This window comes from Pseudophryne corroboree, chromosome 7 (assembly GCF_028390025.1).
Source record: "Pseudophryne corroboree isolate aPseCor3 chromosome 7, aPseCor3.hap2, whole genome shotgun sequence".
Lineage (NCBI taxonomy): Eukaryota > Metazoa > Chordata > Amphibia > Anura > Myobatrachidae > Pseudophryne > Pseudophryne corroboree.
In genome coordinates this window covers 115,637,839-115,661,487 of record NC_086450.1, presented here as the reverse complement: position 1 = coordinate 115,661,487, position 23,649 = coordinate 115,637,839, and the positions used below count along the sequence as shown (strand labels likewise).

General features: G+C 48.6%; 1 protein-coding gene across 1 annotated transcript in view; it reads left to right on the top strand.

Moving 5' to 3' along the window:
* NOSTRIN (nitric oxide synthase trafficking) overlaps window positions 1-23,649 on the top strand; it is a 261,103-nt gene that overhangs the window by 150,993 nt on the left and 86,461 nt on the right. Inside the window, exons 4-5 of the mRNA XM_063933578.1 lie at window positions 6,246-6,308; window positions 12,591-12,672. Coding sequence (XP_063789648.1) covers window positions 6,246-6,308; window positions 12,591-12,672 — 145 coding nt within the window. The remainder of the gene's footprint in view (window positions 1-6,245; window positions 6,309-12,590; window positions 12,673-23,649) is intronic.

The following is a 23,649-nucleotide window of genomic DNA, read 5'->3' as shown; positions in this document are numbered from 1 at the left end:
TGTGTGTGCATTAAATATGGGCAAATTCCAGCACGTCCCATGTTTTGCACATACCTTGAATTTGGTGGTGCAGAATTTTTTAAAAAACGACAGGGGCGTGCAAGAGATGCTGTCGGTGGCCAGAAGAATTGCGGGACACTTTCGGCGTACAGGCACCACGTACAGAAGACTGGAGCACCACCAAAAACGCCTGAACCTGCCCTGCCATCATCTGAAGCAAGAAGTGGTAACGAGGTGGAATTCAACCCTCTATATGCTTCAGAGGTTGGAGGAGCAGCAAAAGGCCATTCAAGCCTATACAATTGAGCACGATATAGGAGGTGGAATGTACCTGTCTCAAGCGCAGTGGAGAATGATTTCAACGTTGTGCAAGGTTCTGCAACCTTTTGAACTTGCCACACGTGAAGTCAGTTCAGACACTGCCAGCCTGAGTCAGGTCATTCCCCTCATCAGGCTTTTGCAGAAGAAGCTGGAGGCATTGAAGGAGGAGCTAAAAGGGAGCGATTCCGCTAGGCATGTGGGACTTGTGGATGGAGCCCTTAATTCGCTTAACAAGGATTCACGGGTGGTCAATTTGTTGAAATCAGAGCACTACATTTTGCCCACCGTGCTCGATCCTAGATTTAAAACCTACCTTGGATCTCTCTTTCTGGCAGACACAAGTCTGCTGGGGTTCAAAGACCTGCTGGTGACAAAATTGTCAAGTCAAGCGGAACGCGACCTGTCAACATCTCCTCCTTCACATTCTCCCGCAACTGGGGGTGCGAGGAAAAGGCTCAGAATTCCGAGCCCACCCGCTGGCGGTGATGCAGGGCAGTCTGGAGCGACTGCTGATGCTGACATCTGGTCCGGACTGAAGGACCTGACAACGATTACGGACATGTTGTCTACTGTCACTGCATATGATTCTCTCACCATGGAAAGAATGGTGGAGGATTATATGAGTGACCGCATCCAAGTAGGCACGTCAGACAGTCCGTACTTATACTGGCAGGAAAAAGAGGCAATTTGGAGGCCCTTGCACAAACTGGCTTTATTCTACCTAAGTTGCCCTCCCACAAGTGTGTACTCCGAAAGAGTGTTTAGTGCCGCCGCTCACCTTGTCAGCAATCGGCGTACGAGGTTACTTCCAGAAAATGTGGAGAAGATGATGTTCATTAAAATGAATTATAATCAATTCCTCCGTGGAGACATTGACCAGCAGCAATTGCCTCCACAAAGTACACAGGGAGCTGAGATGGTGGATTTCAGTGGGGACGAATTGATAATCTGTGAGGAGCGGGATGTACACGGTGATATATTGGAGGATGATGATGAGGTGGACATCTTGCCTCTGTAGAGCCAGTTTGTGCAAGGAGAGATTAATTGCTTCTTTTTCGGTGGGGGTCCAAACCAACCCGTCATTTCAGTCACAGTCGTGTGGCAGACCCTGTCACTGAAATGATGGGTTGGTTAAAGTGTGCATGTCCTGTTTATACAACATAAGGGTGGGTGGGAGGGCCCAAGGACAATTCCATCTTGCACCTCTTTTTTCTTTCATTTTTATTTGCGTCATGTGCTGTTTGGGGAGTGTTTTTTGGAAGGGCCATCCTGCGTGACACTGCAGTGCCACTCCTAGATGGGCCAGGTGTTTGTGTTGGCCACTAGGGTCGCTTATCTTACTCACACAGCTACCTCATTGCGCCTCTTTTTTTCTTTGCGTCATGTGCTGTTTGGGGAGTGTTTTTTGGAAGGGCCATCCTGCGTGACACTGCAGTGCCACTCCTAGATGGGCCCGGTGTTTGTGTCGGCCACTAGGGTCGCTTAGCTTACTCACGCAGCTACCTCATTGCGCCTCTTTTTTTCTTCTTTGCGTCATGTGCTGTTTGGGGAGTGTTTTTTGGAAGGGCCATCCTGCGTGACACTGCAGTGCCACTCCTAGATGGGCCAGGTGTTTGTGTCGACCACTAGGGTCGCTTAGCTTACTCACACAGCTACCTCATTGCGCCTCTTTTTTTCTTCTTTGCGTCATGTGCTGTTTGGGGAGTGTTTTTTGGAAGGGCCATCCTGCGTGACACTGCAGTGCCACTCCTAGATGGGCCAGGTGTTTGTGTCGGCCACTAGGGTCGCTTAGCTTACTCACACAGCTACCTCATTGCGCCTCTTTTTTTCTTCTTTGCGTCATGTGCTGTTTGGGGAGTGTTTTTTGGAAGGGCCATCCTGCGTGACACTGCAGTGCCACTCCTAGATGGGCCAGGTGTTTGTGTCGGCCACTAGGGTCGCTTATCTTACTCACACAGCTACCTCACTGCGCCTCTTTTTTTCTTCTTTGCGTCATGTGCTGTTTGGGGAGTGTTTTTTGGAAGGGCCATCCTGCGTGACACTGCAGTGCCACTCCTAGATGGGCCAGGTGTTTGTGTCGGCCACTAGGGTCGCTTAGCTTACTCACACAGCTACCTCATTGCGCCTCTTTTTTTCTTCTTTGCGTCATGTGCTGTTTGGGGAGTGTTTTTTGGAAGGGCCATCCTGCGTGACACTGCAGTGCCACTCCTAGATGGGCCAGGTGTTTGTGTCGGCCACTAGGGTCGCTTATCTTACTCACACAGCTACCTCATTGCGCCTCTTTTTTTCTTTGCGTCATGTGCTGTTTGGGGAGTGTTTTTTGGAAGGGCCATCCTGCGTGACACTGCAGTGCCACTCCTAGATGGGCCAGGTGTTTGTGTCGGCCACTAGGGTCGCTTAGCTTAGTCATCCAGCGACCTCGTTGCAAATTTTAGGACTAAAAATAATATTGTGAGGTGTGAGGTGTTCAGAATAGACTGAAAATGAGTGGAAATTATGGTTTTTGAGGTTAATAATACTTTGGGATCAAAATGACCCCCAAATTCTATGATTTAAGCTGTTTTTTAGTGTTTTTTGAAAAAAACACCCGAATCCAAAACACACCCGAATCCGACAAAAAAAATTCGGTGAGGTTTTGCCAAAACGCGGTCGAACCCAAAACACGGCCGCGGAACCGAACCCAAAACCAAAACACAAAACCCGAAAAATTTCAAGTGCACATCTCTAATGTGTAGTATGATCACTGTACAAGAAAATCTAAGTAAAAAATAATAATGACCATTTTCTAGCCTGAGATTAGCATTCTATGCTACAGATATATCCACGTTCATTGTGGCTGCGACTAATCGCACCCACTACTGGTTTGCCATGGTACCCACCCACGCACGCACGCACGCACGCACACAAACGCATGCCTACTGTATATTCACGCTCGCAACCCATTGACGATTGCGGGTGCGAATAGTTGCAGCTCGGAGCACTGAGTCGAGCTGCAACTAAAAAGCTAAATAACACCTGAGGAGCAACTGAGCTTTTAAAAATCAAGACAACACATCTGATATGACAGATACAATAATGATATCAGGACACGTAATATAAAAAATAAACATACATATTTAATAATGTATAATGAAAGTCAATATTCAGATAAAACCACACTGATCACATGCACATAGGCATCATACCAATATACTTTAATATATATTTTTTGATTAACATTTTTAGAATTTATTATAGCTGCTACTTTAATCCTAAAATCACTTTGTTCTGTCTGCAGCAGGGGTGTTTTAAATACAATATAGTTAGATTATATATCAGTGTAATATCCTGGGGTTGGCGGTGATATCACCGGTGTTAGGTGGCTATGTGACAGACCTTTCCACTTAAAATGTTCTTCCCCGTTCCTTGTTTTTAGTACCTTGCTCAGATAGGTAGGATAGCAAACAGGAGTGAGTTAGCAATTCCAACAGGATGTCTTTTTATTGAGCCGCAATGAACCCTGGATTGAAGATGATGATTGGTTAATTGGCAAAAATATTTGATAATCACAAGAAGAAGAGGATATAAAAAGAAGATGAAGAGATGACAATTGACTACAGTTCACGTCACATTGGATCATTCAGGAATGCAAAATACAATCAATTAAATCACAGATAGTTACATATTTTTAATATTAAACAATAATGTGGTAATGAGAAGAGTGATGACAATTACCATTCACAATGGCAATCACTACATTCCTAACTTTCCCTAACCAAGTTGTTACAATCTTCACAAGCAAATAACGTTGGAGCTCTCTTTAAATTCTGCCGTACCACAGTTTTGCAATAGGGGAATGGCATATGCGAACACAAGTAATATTATATTGGGTTAGCAAGAATGTGAATTTAACTCAGTCTATTCAAAAAGTATGAAGCTAGTGAAGGTATTGTAGTGTCTCTCAATAAATACAGCCTATGGGGGTCATTCCGAGTTGATCGCTAGCTGAATTTGGTTGCAGCGAAGCGATCAGGCTAAAAAGTGGCAGTTCTGCGCATGTGTATGTGGCGTAATGCGCACGCGCGACGTACGGGCACAACAAACGATGTACTTTTGCACAGGGTCTAGCGATGGATTTCAGTCGCACTGCTTGCCGCAGAGTGATTGACATGAAGTGGACATTTCTGGGTGGCAACTGACCGTTTTCAGGGAGTGTGCAGAAAAACGCAGGCGTGCCAGGAAAAACGCAGGCGTGGCTGGGCGAACGCTGGGCAGGTTTGTGACGTCAAATCCGGAACTGAATAGTCTGAAGTGATCGCAAGCGCTGAGTAGGTTTTGAGCTACTCTGAAACGACAATTTTTTTTGCAGGCGCACTGCGATACAACCGTTCGCACTTCTGCTAAGCTAAAATACACTCCCAGTGGGCGGCGGCATAGCGTTTGCACGGATGCTAAAACTAGCTAGCGAGCGATCAACTTGGAATGACCCCCTATGTGCAATATGGATTTCTTGGGCAAATAAACTCAGTCCTTTCCAGATAGAGTAACTCAATTTCACTTGCATAAATGACTGTCTCTTCTCATCCATGATCACTAAATATCTTTCAACAGTACTTAAACAGGGAGTGCTTGTCTGCGCTGTACTCAAACAGGGGCTGGTTGGTAAAATTTGGCATTCTAGGACTGTATTACACTGCTTGTTCCATTTACAATGTGCAGCGTGTGACAAATGAATACTTGGGCTTGGCACTTAGTTTGCCTGTTGTTCGTGATAATAACAGTTCCTGTGCATCCACTCAGAACTTCTGATAGAGGTACTCACTAGCTGGACCTGTCTCAGCAGTTCCTTACTGCACAAGATGGCCGTGGCGTCCACGCCTGTCAATAGGCCTAGCGTTTTCTGACAGTAGCGTGCGGTGGGATGTGAGGCAGGTGAGGCAGAGCCTTTCCTGTCATACTAATGTATACACCAGAGTTTTCACTATATAAAGTCTTTTTTTGTATTACCCTAATCATTTTTAAAGTCAAAACTCTGTAGTAAAATGTCTATGGCAGGTAAGGCAGTGCCCCCCCCCCCACTACCTCTTCCGCACATCTCTGACCAAAACTGACCAATTTTCCAGCAGTAAGTACTGCTGCACCTGTGTATAATGCCCACTTGCACCCTTTGGTTCATATATTGTGTGTAACTCTGGCTCTGGTACTAGCCAGCGCCTACTCAGCAATTTACCTCACCGCACATCCCTGGGGTCCGGTCGCTGGCTGCGACGTCTCACACTTGCTCACCCGGCTCTCTGCTTCCCAGTAGCACCCCACTGCTTCTGCTCTGCAGCGCTGCTTTCATCATCCAGCGTGATCATGTGGTTTGTATCCGTTTCTCAGCTCCCGCTCTGCTCCTCACTCAAGGTGTCCAGCACCTCCAACACTTCCAAACAACTCCTCCTCATTCCCACAAGGCTCCTCTGCTCCCAGACTGCCTTGTCCAATCCACTCTCACCATCTGGAACATGTGATCGGATCAGGGTCCATCCTTAACCCCTACTGTACCAGCACTTAACCTTCTCTGCTGTAAACACTGTAAACACTGTAAGTTTACTTTTAAAGGGGCACACACACCACTTTCCGGGGTGCCACATCGGAACTTTAAATGTATTGGTATAGTGCTCATGTGCATTTGATCTTTGTGACTATTAAATGTATATTGATTATCTACATACATGTTTCTAATTCTATTTTCTATATATAGCACGTCTTGATATTATTGTATCTGCTATATCAGATGTGGTGTTTTGATTTTGTAAAAGCACAGTTCCTCATCAGGTGTTATATTAGCTCAGGTTTACACAGAAGCAAGGTTAAATACAGAACTTACTAAATGTGAGAACATTGATTATGTAATTGTTGTTTAAATATAAGTTCATAATATTTTTTTACTTCCCATTTAGTTGCATTAATAATGCCTGGGTATGTGCATCCCAAGAAATGAAGGCGACAGCTGAAGTGCACAGGTAAGTGTGTCCCGTAGACCGTTTTGGCGACACCCGGTGCAGCCAATAGCCAACCCTTCCCAAACGGAGGCATGGCCTCACAGGGAGGGCATGACCTTGTGGGAAATCCCATGATGACATCAATACAGGGGCATAGCTTCGCGGAAGAAATCATTTGGTCTTTAGTGGTAAAGTGTATGCACCCCCTAGTGTGATGATTTAATCACTGCTTTTTATAGTTATTCGTATGTGGTAATACGTAATATGTTTTAGGTCCCAGAATTGTTTGCTTTTTCTCAATACATACAAGCATTGTTAAGAGGTTCTGCTATAGGGGGTAATTCAGACCTGATCATAGATGTGCTAAATTTAGCACATCTTTGATCAGTTTCTCTGACAGGCGGGGGGGGGGGGGGGGGGGGGCCCAAATGATTTGTCAGGCCCAAATCCCCCCCCCCCCCCCGCACAGGTACAAAAGCATCGCACAGCGGCGATGCTTTTGTACTTGACAAGTAGCTCCCTGCCAGCGCAGCTCCTGCATGCTGGCAGGGGGCTAACCGTCACACCACGAGTTGCAGTGACTGCATATCATGTCACGCAGCCGCCGCAGCCTACCCCCCCATCGGTCCGGATATGCCTCTGTTGTCCATACCGCACCCACCAACGGCATTTTAACGCTGTTGGCAGGGCAGGTGCTAGGGTGTTCGGCGCCCCACTGCAAACTATAAATTTGCGCCCTCCCTCTCATACTGTAGTTAATAAAGTGAGAGCGTACGCCGAAGGCCGCAAAAAAGGATTACGGTTTCCCACGGGGTATGACCACACAACAGTACCCCCAATTCAAATTATGTCACACAGTAGCACAATCTTATTCACATTTCACCGCACATAGAATGAGCCAAAATTCACATTATAGCACACAGAATGAACCGAAATTCACATTATAGCACACTGAATGAGCTGAAATTCACATTATACCACACGATATGAGACGAAATTCACATTGTAGCACACAGAATGAGTCGAAAGTCACATTATAGCACACAGAATGAGCCGAAATTCACATAATACCACACGATATGAGACGAAATTCACATTGTAGCACAGAGAATGAGCCGAAATTCACATTATAGCGCATGGTAGGACCCGAAATTCACATTATAGCACACGGTAGGACCTGAAATTCACATCATACCACACGGTATGAGCCGAAATTCACATTATAGCACACAGAATGAGCAGAAATTCAAATTAGTCGGCAGCATGGGGGTACACATTAACCGGCGGAAAGCTTGTGAGTGGGGGGGTGCCATGATGTCTATGGTCTGCACACTGCTATTAGTAAAATAAAAACCAAAAACTTCCATACATACATTACACATACATTATAAATAATTATACATACATTACATATACATTATACATAATTATACATACAGTACATATACATTATACATACATTATACATACCGTTCACAGGAGGGGTGCAGTGCGGTGCTGTACAATTAATTAAGAGGTGGGGAGGAGAGGGGAGGGAGACCGCGACCTCACCAGAGAAGAGAGCCGTGTGGACTGGTGAAGAAGAGCAGCTTTTCGTTGCCGGAGACTCAACGAGAAGAGGGAGTAAGGTAGCCAACGCCAGGACGCTACAGTGTGACAAGCGCACAGCAGCAGGGATGCAGAGCAGGGAGAGCGCCTCTCCAGCCCAGTGCTCTGTGCTTTGCATCCCTTCGCTGAGCGTGTTACGCCGGGCCTGGTGACAGGAGGGGCAGGTCAGGGAGGGGAGGAGACCACCTACTTTCTCCTTGTGGCCCATGGCTAGCAGCAGCGCACCATTATTAGTCCTGCTGACTGATCCACTGGTTGAGGGCCCCCCAAGTGCTGTGGGCCCCAATGCATTGCACTGGCTGCTGCGGCGAAAGTTCCACCTCTGCCATCTACCCTTAATGCCTGCAGAAGTGAAACTTATACGCACACAACACATATACATACATACACACATACATATACATACATACATACATACATACACACATATACATATACATACATACATACACGCATATACATATATACACATATACATATATACATACACACATATAGATATATACATATATACATACACACATATAAATACATACACACACTTTCTCTCACCTTTTTTCCATCCACGTGTAGTACCACAGTCTGGTTAGCTGGAAGGGATCTGCCTAAGCTTGGGGATCCCGTGTATCTCCGCCCCTTTTCATGTGTGTAACCCCGCCCCTTTTAGTCCGTGTAGCTCCGCCCACTTTTCATTCGATCATCATGCCTCTTGCACAGGAGTAGGGAAGGAGGGGGGGCTTTAAACTGATAGCGCTGCTGCCTGTCAGTTTGCATTTGCAGGCAGCAGGTAGGCGCCTCTCCAATCAGGCGCCTACCTGCTTTGCATCCCTTTGCTGAGCGGGTAGCACCGGGCCTGGCTGTTGGCATGCCCCCTCCCATCCTGCGACCGCGCAGTGCACCCTGCACATAGTAATTGAGACTGCGATCGCTGCCGCTGCAGCAATGCAGTCTGAATTATCCCCATTGTTCAGATCAAACACTAGAATGGGGAAGAAATGTGACCTAAGTGACTTTGACTGTGGAATGATTGTTGGTGCGAGATGGAGTGGTTTGAGTATCTCAGAAACTGCAGACCTCCTGGGATTTCTATGCACAGCAGTCCCTAAAGTTTTCAAAAAATGCTGCACAAAACAAAAAATCCAGCGAGTAGAATTTCTGCGAAAAAGCCTTGCTAATGAAAGAGGCTAGAGAAGAGTGGCAAGAATGGTTCAAGATGACATGAAGGTGATGTGCTACAAAAGTGGTATGCAGAAGAGCATCTCTGACCGTACGGCACGTCAAACCTTGAAGGCATTGGATGAAGTAGTAGAAGAGCACATGGACTTCTCTGATGGTTACTGCTGGAACATGCAGACAACAGGATTGGAGTTTGGTGAAAACTATCCATGGTCAGACCAGTGGTGGTGGTATAGTGGTGTGCAGAATACTTTCTTGGCTTACATTAGACCCCTTAAAACAACTTAAGCACCATTTAAATGCCACAACCTACAATAGTATTGTTACTGAACATGCAGTTTACCTATTGTCTAATGGTAACTTCCATCAGGATACTACACTGGCGGCTATGTCACAAACAATGCATCATCTCAAGCACGTTCGATGAACATGACAATAAGGCCTCCACAGTCACCAGATCCTAATCCAATAAAGCATCTTTGGGATGTGATGAAAAGGGAGATTTGCAGCGGTTCCTACTCACATGTGGTAGGGGGGCTGCCGCTACCCCCTTACCGGAGAGGAGAGGTGACATCAAGCAGATGCAGCAGTGCGACTGTGCAAACGCAAACCCCCAGCTTCTATGAACTGCATCAGTTGCGGCCCACAGAAGCCGGCTAGGGCTGACAAGGCAGGAAGTGGCTTCCTACAGGAAGCCGGCTCTCTGCTAATCACAGCCCAGTCTGGCAGTCCCAGATGGAAGAAACACCTCCCAATGGGACTGCCTGTAGTGTCTGTGACTGACAGGTAGGACTTCCAATAGGAAGTCACTGCCAGTCACAGTGAAGCCAGTGCAGTCACTGACCGAATCTGGCTTCACTGACACTGAGCTGGGTGGCAGATTTTGCTTGGGAAGGGGAGGACTGCAGTCCTGCAGCCCATAGGTAAAATCCGCCACTGTATCTCATCATGTCAGCATGGACCAGAATTGCTAAAGATTGTTTCCAGCACTTTGTAGACACCATGCCACTTATAATTCTGGCTGTTCTGGGGACTTAGGGGTGGGATGGGGGTGGGGGGTGTTGGTTGTTGGAGGGGGGGGGTCATACCTAGCACAAGAAAGGTGTACACAATAAAGTGTCCACTGAGTACAGAATGATCACAGCTCCCATCGTTATTTCTGGCAAAATTGGAACATAATGGGGGGAATTAAAATGTTTGAAAAGTCGGTTGGGTGTCAGTCCAGACCTGCATGTGGCAGAGGGGATCTGCCAAGACTTTGACATTTAAGGGTATATTCAATTGCAGTCGAAAGCTGCCATCTGTCGAAAAGACAGCAGTTTTCGAGTTTTTTAGGTTGGCAGGGGTTCCGACCTATTCAACCTAAGCACAAATTTTTCTACAAGTTGAGGAATTCGACTTGTCGGAAAGCACGTGGATCGGTGGAATAGCTGCCAACCCACGTGCTTGTGACGAAAACGGGGCCAAAACTGACCATCTCAAATTGACTTTAAAAAAAACCCGAAGTGAGATGGGGAGAGCAGCGCCGGAGATGGGGAGAGCCGCACCGTGGACGGGCAGAGCAGCGTAACTGGATGATGTCACAGCCGCCGCTAACAGCAGCGTCCACCCGGCTCCAGCAAGCGAGTTTTCACTTGCTGGAGCCGGGTGGACGCTGCCATGAACGGGGGCTGTGATGCAGGGATGGGGAGAGGAGGGATAGGGAGAGGCAGAGTGACGGAGAGGGGGGAGAACCGCGGGCAGATGGGGGAGAGCAGCACTACAGCAGCGGCTATATAGCCGCTGCTGTAACGCTGCTCTCCCCCATCTGCTCGCGGCTCTCCCCCGTCTTCCCTACCGCATCTCAATTCTACTTTTTTAAAAGTTGAATTGAGATGTCATTGAATAGCCCAGGTCGGATCCATTCCGACAAATGAAAGTCGGAATGGATCCGACTTCAATTGAATATACCCCTTAATGTGAAAAAAACGTTGCATTTGCAGACTAGATGCATTCTATTAGTAAGGGCTCAAGAAGTGAGTTAGTTGCCCTGAATGAGCGCTAGGTGTTTATTATTTTGTTTCCTGAGTTATGCTGACAGTAAAGCACTTTTCATTTATTACCTGAGAAAGCTGCGTAGACCCTCATTTAAACACTGAACACTGGGGGTAATTCCAAGTTGATCGCAGCAGGATTTTTGATAGCAATTGGGCAAAACCATGTGCACCGCAGGGGAGGCAGATATAACATGTGCAGAAAGAGTTAGATTTGGGTGGGTTATTTTATTTCTGTGCAGGGTAAATACTGGCTGCTTTATTTTTACACTGCAATTTAGATTGCAGATTGAACTCACCACGGCCCTCATTCCGAGTTGTTCGCTCAGTAATTTTCTTCGTATCGCAGCGATTTTCCGCTAATTGCACATGCGCAATGTTCGCACTGCGACTGCGCCAAGTAAATTTGCTAAGAAGTTTGGTATTTTACTCACGGCATTACGAGGTTTTTTCATCGTTCTGGTGATCGGAGTGCGATTGACAGGAAGTGGGTGTTTCTGGGCGGAAACTGGCCGTTTTATGGGAGTGTGTGAAAAAACGCTGCCGTTTCTGGGAAAAACACGGGAGTGGCTGAAGAAACGGGGGAGTGTCTGGGCGAACGTTGGGTGTGTTTGTGACGTCAAACCAGGAACGACAAGCACTGAACTGATCGCACTGGAAGAGTAAGTCTCGAGCTACTCAGAAACTGCACAGAAAAATCTTTGCGCAATATTGCAAATACTTCGTTCGCAATTCTGCTAAGCTAAGATACACTCCCAGAGGGCGGCGGCTTAGCGTGAGTACTGCTGCGAAAAGCGGCTAGCGAGCGAACAACTCGGAATGAGGGCCCACACCCAAATCTAACTCTCTCTGCACATGTTAAATCTGCCTCCTCCTGCTGCGATCAACTTGGAATTACCCCCACTGCACCAAAAACACCCCTCTACCGAGCTAATTACCCCTTATCTTTACAATTGGTGCAGAATTGGCTTGCACTCGATCTGCGCATAAAAGGTGGACTACAGGAATATATGGACGTTTACTGCAACTGCGTTATGGAATGTTCATCAAGGTAGTAAATGAAGAAAAAAACAAAAAGCCTGTTTTGAAGTGTTTTAATGAAGTAATGTTTGTATATCTACAAAAATTTGATGCAAACGTGATACAAAGTGACGCAGCAGCTACAAATGATGCATACTACTGTCATTTCTGGTTCCATTAGCCAAAGCAGTTGGGGACCATCGTCAAAGAACTCTGCCACCCATGCATATAGTTCCATTACGTCTGCCATATATGTTGGTGAACTGGTTGGGCACAAATTAATTAAGGAAGACAGTGACACAAAAAAAGACAATATAATTTCAATACAGTATAAAACAAATATAGCTTCACTCACAGCCATTATTTTAATTCACTGGACTCTTAAATCCAGCTGTAGGCCAGTTATAGTATTTTTACACTTCAGGACTTAGATACATTTTGGTCGTTTTTTTATCTTTTGTTTTAGAAAACTTGGCACTGCAATCCTACAAGAAGCTATAAAACCAACAAATCAAGTCTTGGAAGAGCATGAAAAGAGGAGGAAGAAAGTAAGCAATTGTCCTATATTTATGGTCTTGAATTATGAATTTGTTTACAGATCTTGCTGGTAGCAGTGAGGATGTCTTTCCTAATGGAAATGGCTGAGTCCTGATCCTGTGTGCCTTGGTAAATGTGCCTAGAGACACTTTTATTGTTGCTATTTGTTTTCTGAGAGATTCACAGTCAGACATGGCTTCTAGAGCGTAGTCTGTGGCAGTACAAAGCTGGAGCACACAGCAGAAGTCCGGATGCCACAAGAAAGCAAACAAATCCCATTTATTTGTGACTGCTATTGCAACACTTAATGATCATTTAATTGTAAGAACGTATAATACTCAACTTACATAAGGTTAATTATATTGACACTTTTAGGGAGAAATTTATCACAACTTCTAGAGGATATTGCATGATGAGAAGCGCTAGTATTCAGTAATTTATTAATACTATATTGTTAATACACCAATAAACATATTTTTTTTTTATTATAGAATAAAACCAGAAAAAGCAAGCATGTTAAAAACAATTAATAATTACCGGCCGGTAAGAAGTCCCAATAATATTCTGAAGATTGTTAGTAAGCCGTTGTTGAGGCATACCGAGCAGCTATAGGTATTAGTAATTAAAAAAGCTTATTCATCCAAAATTAGTGAAGCCACGAACACAGCATACAGTTTAAAGATGAAATGTATATTTTACCCGTCAGCGGGATTTTCCAATTGCTGTACCTCCCGGCCACTGGTGCTGTAATCCCATATTTGTAGCCTTGTCCAGAGGACTATTTTATAGCTATCATCCGCTGTAATTAAAACGGGTCTCCCTGAACGAGGCTGAAGTTAGCTTCTTATTCGGCAAGCTTCTTATTCACTTCTTATTCGGCTCCAGCTTCTTATTCACTTCTGGAGAACGAATTGACAGAATAGGAGAGGAGTGGGTTAAACCTCAGCTAGTCTGGGGCAGGACGGTAAGGCATTATGGGAGTTTTATGGTTAGCCAATAGGAATGAATGTTGGGGGTAGGTGGAATGGGTCCGAGTAAAACCGAATCCTCTCATCACTTAAGCCTGGGAAAGGGGCTGGGTCAGCCTCTTCTGCTTTTGTCGTGGTGAGGGTGAGTGCTCTTCCCCCCTTTGTCTCCTTGCTGTGCTGCTTGCCATTGTTGAATTTAAGTGTGCTGCTGCTGTGGCAGTGTGCTTTATACTGTGCCCCTCTGTCCCCATTACCTTGGATTAACTTGTGGCCTGCCATGCCCCGTCCCTCCTCTAGCCCCCCTGCCCGCTACATTGATGCGGCTCCTGCTCGGGAGCCGGCGTCCGGTGCCCCGGGCCAGAGCACTTTGCTCACGGCCGGGGCTGAGCCTGCTGGCGCTGCTGCGGGCGGCCGTCCACGGGCGCGTGCGGTGGCGCGTGCATCCGCCCCTTCGCCGGCTAGGCCGCGGGCGCCGGGGGATCCCTCCTGCGCGGCGGCGGCTGGCGAGGGACAGGGCGGCGGCTGGCGGCGGACTGGATCGGGCGGCCGGCGAGGGGAGCCAGCCGGGGTGCCCGCTGGTGTGAATCCCCCGCCGGCTGCTGCGTTCCCTGCGCCCTCCACCGCTGAGAGTCACTGGCGGCTCCCCAGAGAATGAGGGGACTGCATGTAGGGATGGGGCCAGTGGCTCTTACACTGGCAGTCCCTTACGCCAGGTGGGTTCCGTTTTCACGGGCGCGCGCGCGCCCTTGGGGCTGCTGGACTCCCTGGGCGCTCTCCCCGCTCTAGCGGGGGGGGCGGGCTCCCGGGGGCATTTGGTGGTGTCGGCACAGGGCCAGAGGGGGGGGTGATGTCTGGAGGCGGGGGTCAGCGGTTTCTCCCGGGGGGCGAGGCCAGTGGGGGCCAGGGCGGCGCTGTGGCTTGTGGTTCACCGCAGGAGAGAACGGGGGTTCTTAGGGTGGCTAGCGCCGGTCCCAGGCGGGGCCGTCCTGGGCGGCGTGTCAACGTGGTTGGAGCCATCCCTGCTTCGGACCCGGGGACCGGGGGGACCACTGGAGCTACGGCTGCGGCTCCGGATCCCTCCGCCATTGCGGCGGCGATGTCGGCCATGACGGCGGCGTTTGCGCCATTTTTGTCGACTTTGTCCCCGGGAGGCGTTTCTATGGTTCCCGCTTCGGTCGACGTGGCCGTTCTCCCGGGTGCTTCTGGCCCCGCCATGGCGCAGTTTCTACAGGCGTGTCGCAGTCTGGGCTCCGCCGCTGCGTTGCTGGGTAGCGCTACCCCATCGCCCGCAGGGGCGTCTGCTTTCATTCCCGCCGGGGAGGCTTCGGCTCCAGGGGCGGTTGTCCCTTCTTTTTCAGGTGCGGATCCGGATGACGATCAGGACGAGGAGCCGGTCGTGGCCGACGTTTCGCCTTCCGGAAGCGGGCCTGCCGGTGAGTGGGACGACGATACAGTTGCTATGTCGCTGGGGTCCTCTTCTTCCTCGCACGGCAGTACATCAAGTAGATCTTCTTCCTCTTCTTCGTCGTGCCAGTCTGCGATTAGTAGCACCGCGAAGGCTAGGAAGCGGGCTATCAAGTACGCGCGGCGTGAGGCGCGGCACCGGGATAAGCGGTCTCGGAAGAGTAGTAGTAGTTCTTGTCGGGAAAGGAGGAGGTGTAATTTGCCGGGCGTGGTGCGCTGCGAGTACATGGCAGTCTTACGAGGGTTGCGTGAGAGTTGCAAGAGGAAGATTAGACGGGGGAATACATCGACCTTTTTATGTTGACGGAGGACACCAAAAGGGAAGGTAAGGAAGCGCTTGCGAAGGGCGGTATTGGGGCGGAGGCCTTCCGCTCGTATGACAACTGGTTGGCGGGTTTCTGTGTCTTCGCGGCGTGCTACTTGGAGGATCGCCCTGGTGAACACATGAACGTCATCAGGTATATTCACCTCGTGTATGACATGCAGCGTCAGTCTAAGGACGATTCGTGGCTGCATTATGACAAGCAGTTCCATCAGAAGCACGATTGCCTGCACATCATTGACTTCAGATGCAAAGATGTGGAGGTATGGCTTCGGGTCACGCGAGCGCAGGATATGAAGCTGGTGACTAAGGGGGCGTCAGTGGCGCAGGCCGCGGCGGCGAGTCAGTTTCGGCCCGCGGTTGAGGCTCCGCCGCGCCGCCCTTGGACCGTGGCTTGTTCTCCGCAGCAGGCGAAGGGGAAGTGTTTCGCGTTCAACAATGCCACGTGCCCCCTTGGGCAACGGTGTCGTTTTCGCCACCTTTGCTTACGATGTAACGGATCCCACCCTGCTTCCAATTGCTTCCGCGCGGGGTGACCGGGTGCCAGGGCGGCCGCGGGCCCAGCCGGAAAAACTACTGGGGGGCTTGCCGCTAGTTAGGGCGCCGACCCCGGTTCGTTTGGGGGCCATGCTAAAATGGTTGGGGTGGTACCCAAACACAGACGATGCAAGATTTCTGCGGGAGGGTTTTGCGTCGGGTTTTCGTTTACCAGTGGTGGGGGAGGTTTTAGTTCGGGCCGCCAGGAACCTGCAGTCTGCTCGGGATTTCCCCGACGTGCTTCGGGAAAAGGTTGAGCAGGAGGTTCGCCTGGGGAGAATGGCGGGCCCCTTTGCGCTGCCGCCTGTCGAGGATTTGATTATTTCCCCAGTGGGGGTCGTGCCCAAAAAGGCTCCGGGTAATTTCCGGCTCATTCAGCATCTGTCTTATCCATCTGGGTCCTCGGTGAACGATGCAATTTCGCCTGAATATTGTTCGGTGGTGTATCAGTCCTTTGAGGATGCTCTGGGCATGATCCGGGGCTGTGGCCCCGGGGCCCTCATGGCTAAACTGGATGTTGAATCGGCTTTTTGCTTGCTCCCTTTGCACCCGGAATCATTTCGATTCATGGGTTTCCGTGTCGGGGAGGAATACTTTGTAGACAAGTGTCTGCCTATGGGGTGTTCCGTTTCGTGTGCCTTTTCGAAAAGTTCAGCACCTTTTTACATTGGTGTGTGGAGTTTTCATGCGGAGGTAGCGGGATTGCACATTACCTGGATGATTTTTTGTGCATGGGGCCCGCGGGTTCTCCTCGCTGTGGTTTCCTGCTGTTCTCGCTGCATGCCTTGTTGGGGCATTTTGGCATCCCTGTGGCCGAGAATAAGACGGAGGGGCCCCTATCCTGTTTGTCCTTTTTAAGGTATCGAGATCGATACGGTCGCGGGTGCTTGCCGGCTGCCTCAGGACAAGGTTGCGAAGCTTCGGGAGTCCATTGCGCAGTGCTCGGAACGGCGTAAGGTGACGTTGCGGGAGGCTCAATCCCTCCTCGGTCTGTTGAACTTTGCCTGTCGGGTGATTCCCATGGGCAGGGTTTTTTGTCGGAAGTTGGAACGGTCCACGGCTGGGGTGTCCAGGCCGCACCATTTTGTCCGTTTCTTGGCGGAGATTAGGCGGGACCTCGCTATGTGGGTTTCGTTTCTGGCGGATTTCAATGGTGTGCTGATCTGGATGGCCCCGCTCGTTGACAGTTTCGACCTGCAGTTGTTTACGGATGCGGTGGGCTCATCGGGGTTCGGTTGTTATCTGAACGGGGCTTGGTGCGCGACCTCTTGGCCCGAGTCTTGGTCGAGGGAGGGGCTGACCGGCGAACTGTTGTTGCTGGAGCTTTTTCCCATCATGGTAGCCTTGGAGGTTTGGGGAGAGCGACTTCGCGATCGCAGTATTCTCTTCCGCTGCGATAACTTAGGGGTCGTGTACGCGGTTAACAACCAAAGAGCTAAGGCCCTCCGGGTCCTTCGGGTGTTGTCGCGGCTTATGTTAACCTGTATGCGATGCAATATTCTGTTTCGGGCGCAACACGTCCCCGGGGTAGATAATGGGATCGCCGATGCATTGTCCAGGGGGCAGTGGGATAGGTTCCGTTTGTTGGCCCCGGAGGCTGATTCGGTAGGATTGCCCTGCCCTTCTTATGTTTGGCAGGTCATCATGGCGGATTGGAAGGACTAGCAGAGCTGTCTTTGGCTCTGTCCACTCTTGCTAGATACCGTCGGGCCTAGAAGGAGTGGGAAGACTTTTCCCGTGACCAAGGGCCTAGAGGTAAGAGGGGTCAGAGCTTGTTTCTAGACTTCGTTTGGCAACTCTTCGTAACGGGGAGATCGAGGGCCATGATCCGGGGCTGTGGCCCCGGGGCCCTCATGGCTAAACTGGATGTTGAATCGGCTTTTCGCTTGCTCCCTTTGCACCCGGAATCGTTTCGATTCATGGGTTTCCGTGTCGGGGAGGAATACTTTGTAGACAAGTGTCTGCCTATGGGGTGTTCCGTTTCGTGTGCCTTTTCGAAAAGTTCAGCACCTTTTTATATTGGTGTGTGGAGTTTTCTTGCGGAGGTAGCGGGATTGCACATTACCTGGATGATTTTTTTGTGCATGGGGCCCGCGGGTTCTCCTCGCTGTGGTTTCCTGCTGTTCTTGCTGCGTGCCTTGTTGGGGCATTTTGGCGTCCCTGTGGCCGAGAATAAGACGGAGGGGCCCCTCTCCTGTTTGTCCTTTTTAGGGATCGAGATCGATACGGTCGCGGGGGCTTGCCGGCTGCCTCAGGACAAGGTTGCGAAGCTTCGGCAGTCCATTGCGCAGTGCTCGGAACGACGTAAGGTGACGTTGCGGGAGGCTCAATCCCTCCTAGGTCTGTTGAACTTTGCCTGTCGGGTAATTCCCATGGGCAGGGTTTTTTGTTGGAAGTTGGAACGGTCCACGGCTGGGGTGTCCAGGCCGCACCATTTTGTCCGTTTCTCGGCAGAGATTAGGTGGGACCTCGCTATGTGGGTTTCGTTTCTGGCGGATTTCAATGGTGTGCTGATCTGGATGGCCCCGCTCGTTGACAGTTTCGACCTGCAGTTGTTTACGGATGCGGCGGGCTCATCGGGGTTCGGTTGTTATCTGAACGGGGCTTGGTGCGCGGCCTCTTGGCCCGAGTCTTGGTCGAGGGAGGGGCTGACCGGCGACCTGTTGTTGCTGGAGCTTTTTCCCATCATGGTAGCCTTGGAGGTTTGGGGAGAGTGACTTCGCGATCGCAGTATTCTCTTCCACTGCGATAACTTAGGGGTCGTGCACGCGGGTAACAACCAAAGAGCTAAGGCCCTCCGGGTCCTTCGGGTGTTGTCACTGCTCGTGCTAACCTGTATGCGATGCAATATTCTGTTTCGGGCGCAACACGTCCCCGGGGTAGATAATGGGATCGCCGATGCATTGTCCAGGGGGCAGTGGGATAGGTTCCGTTTGTTGGCCCCCGGAGGCTGATTCGGTAGGTTTGCCCTGCCCTTCTTATGTTTGGCAGGTCATCATGGCGGATTGGAAGGACTAGCAGAGCTGTCTTTGGCTCCGTCCACTCTCACTGGATACCGTCGGGCCTGGAAGGAGTGGGAAGACTTTTCCCGTGACCAAGGGCCTAGAGGTAAGAGGGGTTAGAGCTTGTTTCTAGACTTCGTTTGGCAACTCTTCGTAACGGGGAGATCGAGGGCCGTGGTGTCTCGATACCTCGCCGTGATATCCTTTTATTCTAAATTGAAGGGTATGCCGGACTTTACAAAGGGTTTCCTGCTGGCGAGGGCGCTTAGAGGTTGGGCGCGCTTGGCCGGAGCCCTATTGATGCGTTCCTGCTTTCTTCCCTCTTAGGGGCGGTGGCGGGGGTGGCGGACTCCCGTTTTGAAGCGCTCCTGTTTCGGCAGCTTTTTTCATGGCTTTCCATGGCGCGTTCAAGATTTTCTGAGCTGGTTGCGGCTTCTAAGAAGTCCGTGGCCATGATGCGGCGCGCGGATGTTGTCGTGGGTGGGGGGTCCGTGCTGTGCAGACTGCGCCGCTCCAATACTGATCAGATGGGTAGAGGTCATTGGATCACTTTGGCACCATCGGGTGGTGGGGACTGTCGTCCGGTGGCATTGGCTGGTCGGTGTGCGGAGGTCAGGCCCTCGTCTGAGGGGTTTTGGCTGCTGCATTACGATGGGTCGCCATTGGCGAAGTACCAATTTACATGGATGATGCGGCGCTGCCTGTCCAGTTTGGGCCTCTCACCTAGGGACTTTGGTTCACATTCCTTTAGAATAGGGGCCGCCACTTCCGCAGCATCTGCAGGGCGCGCTGTGGACGAAATTAGGGCTTTGGGCCGCTGGAAGTCGGTGGCTTATAAGCGTTACATTCGGCCCGTTGTTGCGTAAGCGAGTTTATTTCTACTAACATGTTGTTCGTTTACTGCGTTGTGTGTTCAGTTCAGTGTGTTCGTGCTGTATTGTTTGTCTCCCCTGTCCTCCCTACTCGGATGGCTAGCTACTCGCCACTGCTGGCAGTGGGGGTCTGGAGTGCTTTGTGATTTTTTACCTGAACTGACGAACTGATTTGGCTTAATTCATTCAATTCGGCTAATTGGCATCTGATTACAAGTTCCTCAGCAGGTTTTTATGTTTCACCTCCAGCCGAGTTATCCTGTGTGTCCCTACAACCCCCCCCCAACTCTAACCCCCCCCCCTTTTTATTATTTTGCTTTTCCTTTTGTTTCTTTCTGTTGCTTCGATTGGCCTGAAACTTGTCCAAGAGGAAAGTTATAGTCCTCTATTCAATTTTTCTTTTTGGCAGATCCTCGTTCTTGTAGTTGGTTCCTGTTCTGGGCTGGGTTTGGTTTTACCTCACATATTCACATTTGTTTATCTGTTTTTCCCCTTTTAGGTTGGCGGGAGGATGTGTGTGGTGTGTGGGTGATTGGTCATTCCTATGTTTATTGGGCAGCCGAATTTCTGGCTGCGGAAGGGGCTCCTTGCTTTGTTGGATCGGATGACGTACGGTGGATAGGTGTTCGGGGTATGCTTTGGCAGGACCGGAAAGCGAGGCTTATGGAGCAGGTTCGGCGGTTTGGCATCCGCAATCTGTTGGTGATTCACTTAGGATGGAACGACCTGGGTAAGAGGAAGGCGGTGAATCTTCGATTGGCCATTATTCAGGATTTGCAGGTGATTACGGGCGCTTGGCCAGGCTGTAGGCTTATCTGGTCTTGTATAGTGCCGCGATTGTGTTGGCGTGGAGTGGTGGATTGTCGGGCGATCGATGTGGCTCACCGGAAGGTGAATACCGCGGTTGCTAAGTTTGTGGTGGCCCATGGCGGTGCGGTAGTTTGGCACTAGCGGATCAAGTTCCGGTACTTCTACTTGTTTAGACCTGATGGGGTGCACTTGAGGGGACAGGGACTATCTATATTTCTGGAGGATCTGTTTTCGGTGGTTGGTTCGGTAGGTTAGGGGTATGGTGGCGGTGCGTAGTTTCTGTGGAACAGAACTTCGCTGTTGGCAGGAAAGAACGGCAAGTTAACATTTGTTGTATTAAAGAGTGGATTGGAGGTCGTGTGGTGGTTGATTTTTAGGTGCGCTCTCCTTCGCTGACTGGTTTTACATCTGCTGGACCGCCGTCTCGGGTGGCAGCCTCATCACCTTCACGGGTGGGTAGTCAGGATGGAGGTTGAGCGGATACCTATTGTTTGTTGGAAGGTTTATGTCAGTTTTTTATAAGAGAGTTTGTTTATGGGATAGGGTTGTTTAGCCGTTCTTTCTGGCCACCATACTTTAGTTTAATTATTCACAGTTAATGGTTCACTTAAATAAATAGCTAACATTTTCTGCCAAATTCAAGTCTCCGTGTCTTTATTTATTGTAATTAAGTGTTAAGATGTTATGGTTTATGTTACGGACAATCCTCAGAATATATGAGGTTTATATTCGGTTCCAGCTTCTTATACAGAAAATATTATATTAAAATAAATTAAATAAGGATAGATCACTAAGTTAACATTGCATAAACTTCAAATAGTGTCCCATACACCAATTTACATTACATTTTGCATTAAACAAAAATGAATTGGGCATGAAAATGGTGGTAAAGCAGGGACAGACACCAGATTTCATCATTTTGAATAAGAAGCTGTAGTTGTGCAAGGGTTAAACAGCGTTGGTCAAAAGATTTGACACTTGAAACTCACACAAGGCGGTCACTTACATATCACCCACCTGCAATTTGCCTTGACCAACAAACATTTGGGCATGTAAATGGTGGTAAAGTGGTCACAGTCACCAGATTTCCTCATTTTGAATAAGAAGCTGTAGTTGTGCAAAGGTTAAACAGCATTGGTCAACAGATGTGACACTTGAAACTCACACTGGGTGGTCACTTACATATGACCCACCTGCAAGTTGCCGTTAACAACAAGCATTTGGGCATGAAAATGTGGTAAAGCGGGCACAGACATAAGATTTCATCATTTTGAATAAGAAGCTGTAGTTGTGCAAGGGTTAAACAGCGTTGGTCAACAGAGTTGACACTTGAAACCCACACAGGGTGGTCACTTTCATATCACCCACTTGCAATTTGCCTTGACCAACAAGCATTTGGGCATGAAAATGGTGGTAAAGCGGGCACAGATACCAGATTTCCTCATTTTGAATAAGAAGCTGTAGTTGTGCAAGGGTTAAATGCTTGTTGGTCAAGGCAACTTGCAAGTGGATGATATGTAAGTGACCACCCTGTGTGGGTTTCAAGTGTCAAATCTTTTGACCAACGCTATTTAACCCTTGCACAACTACAGCTTCTTATTCAAAATTATGATTTCTGGTGTCTGTGCCCCGCTTTACCACCATTTTCATGCCCAAATGCTTGTTGGTCAAGGCAAATTGCAAGTGGGTGATATATACGTGACCACACTGTGTGACTTTCAAGTGTCAAATATTTTGACCAACGCTGTTTAACCCTTGCACAACTACAGCTTCTTATTCAAAATGAAGAAATCTGGTGACTGTGCCCACTATACCACCATTTTCATGCCCAAATGCTTGTTGGTCAAGGCAACTTGCAAGTGGATGATATGTAAGTGACCACCCTGTGTGGGTTTCACGTGTCAAATCTTTTGACCAACGCTGTTTAACCCTTGCACAACTACAGCTTCTTATTCAAAATGATGAAATCTGGTGTCTGTGCCCGCTTTACCACCATTTTCATGCCTAAATCATTTTTGTTTAATGCAAAATGTAATGTAAATTGGTGTATGGGACACTATTTGAAGTTTATGCAATGTTACCTTAGTGATCTATTCTTATTTAATTTATTTTAATATAATATTTTCTGAATAAGAAGCTGGAGCCAAATAAGAAGTGAATAAGAAGCTGGAGCCGAATTAGAAGTAAATAAGAAGCTGGCCGAATAAGAAGCTAACTTCAGCCTCGTTCTCCCTGACACAGTTGTGACTGTTGTTGGAACATACTTTTAGCACTGAACTGTGTTAGAAGACTTGAAGCCTTATCTTTTGCTCTGTTCGTGTGTCCAGCTCTCACTGTAAGATACTTTTAATAAATGCCAGCTTGTGCTTTCCCTGGTTCAGATAACGCTTTACCCAGCCTTTGACCAAATTTGGCGGCTTCCTCAGATCAAAGTGATTAGTGCTGGCTCGGGTTTATTCCTTTCTAGAGGATTCTAGAGGATAAGTGCAACCACTCAGATTCTACTATCATTTTATAGATTGTATTATTCTTAAGATAGCTAGAACCTGATTGGTTGTTCTCTTTAGAAGGTTTGATGACTTTCTCCCTTGGCCGTGAATTATTTAGAACTTTTTCTGCGTGTCAAGGCGCAGAAAAATGTTGCTTTAATGCATTACAAGATTAAAGAGTTAAATACTTAACCCATTATTTGTAACCAAATAAGGAGATCCAAGCGTGTCTCTCAGGTGTCCACAGAACAGTATTGCAACAATATAACAACCAGTGTAATGTTTTGTACTGGATCGGTCAGTTTTCCATCCATCCATCCATCCATCCATCCATCCATCCATCCATCCATCCATCCATCCATCCATCCATCCATCCATCCATCCATCCATCCATCCATCCAATCTGTTGTTTAATCTATGTGTTATGTGTCAGCATATGGTAGATAATACAGTCATCATCGAATTTTTCAGTGTGTAAAATAAAAGTAGACGGACATGATAAAAATGAATCAATTCTTTCTCAC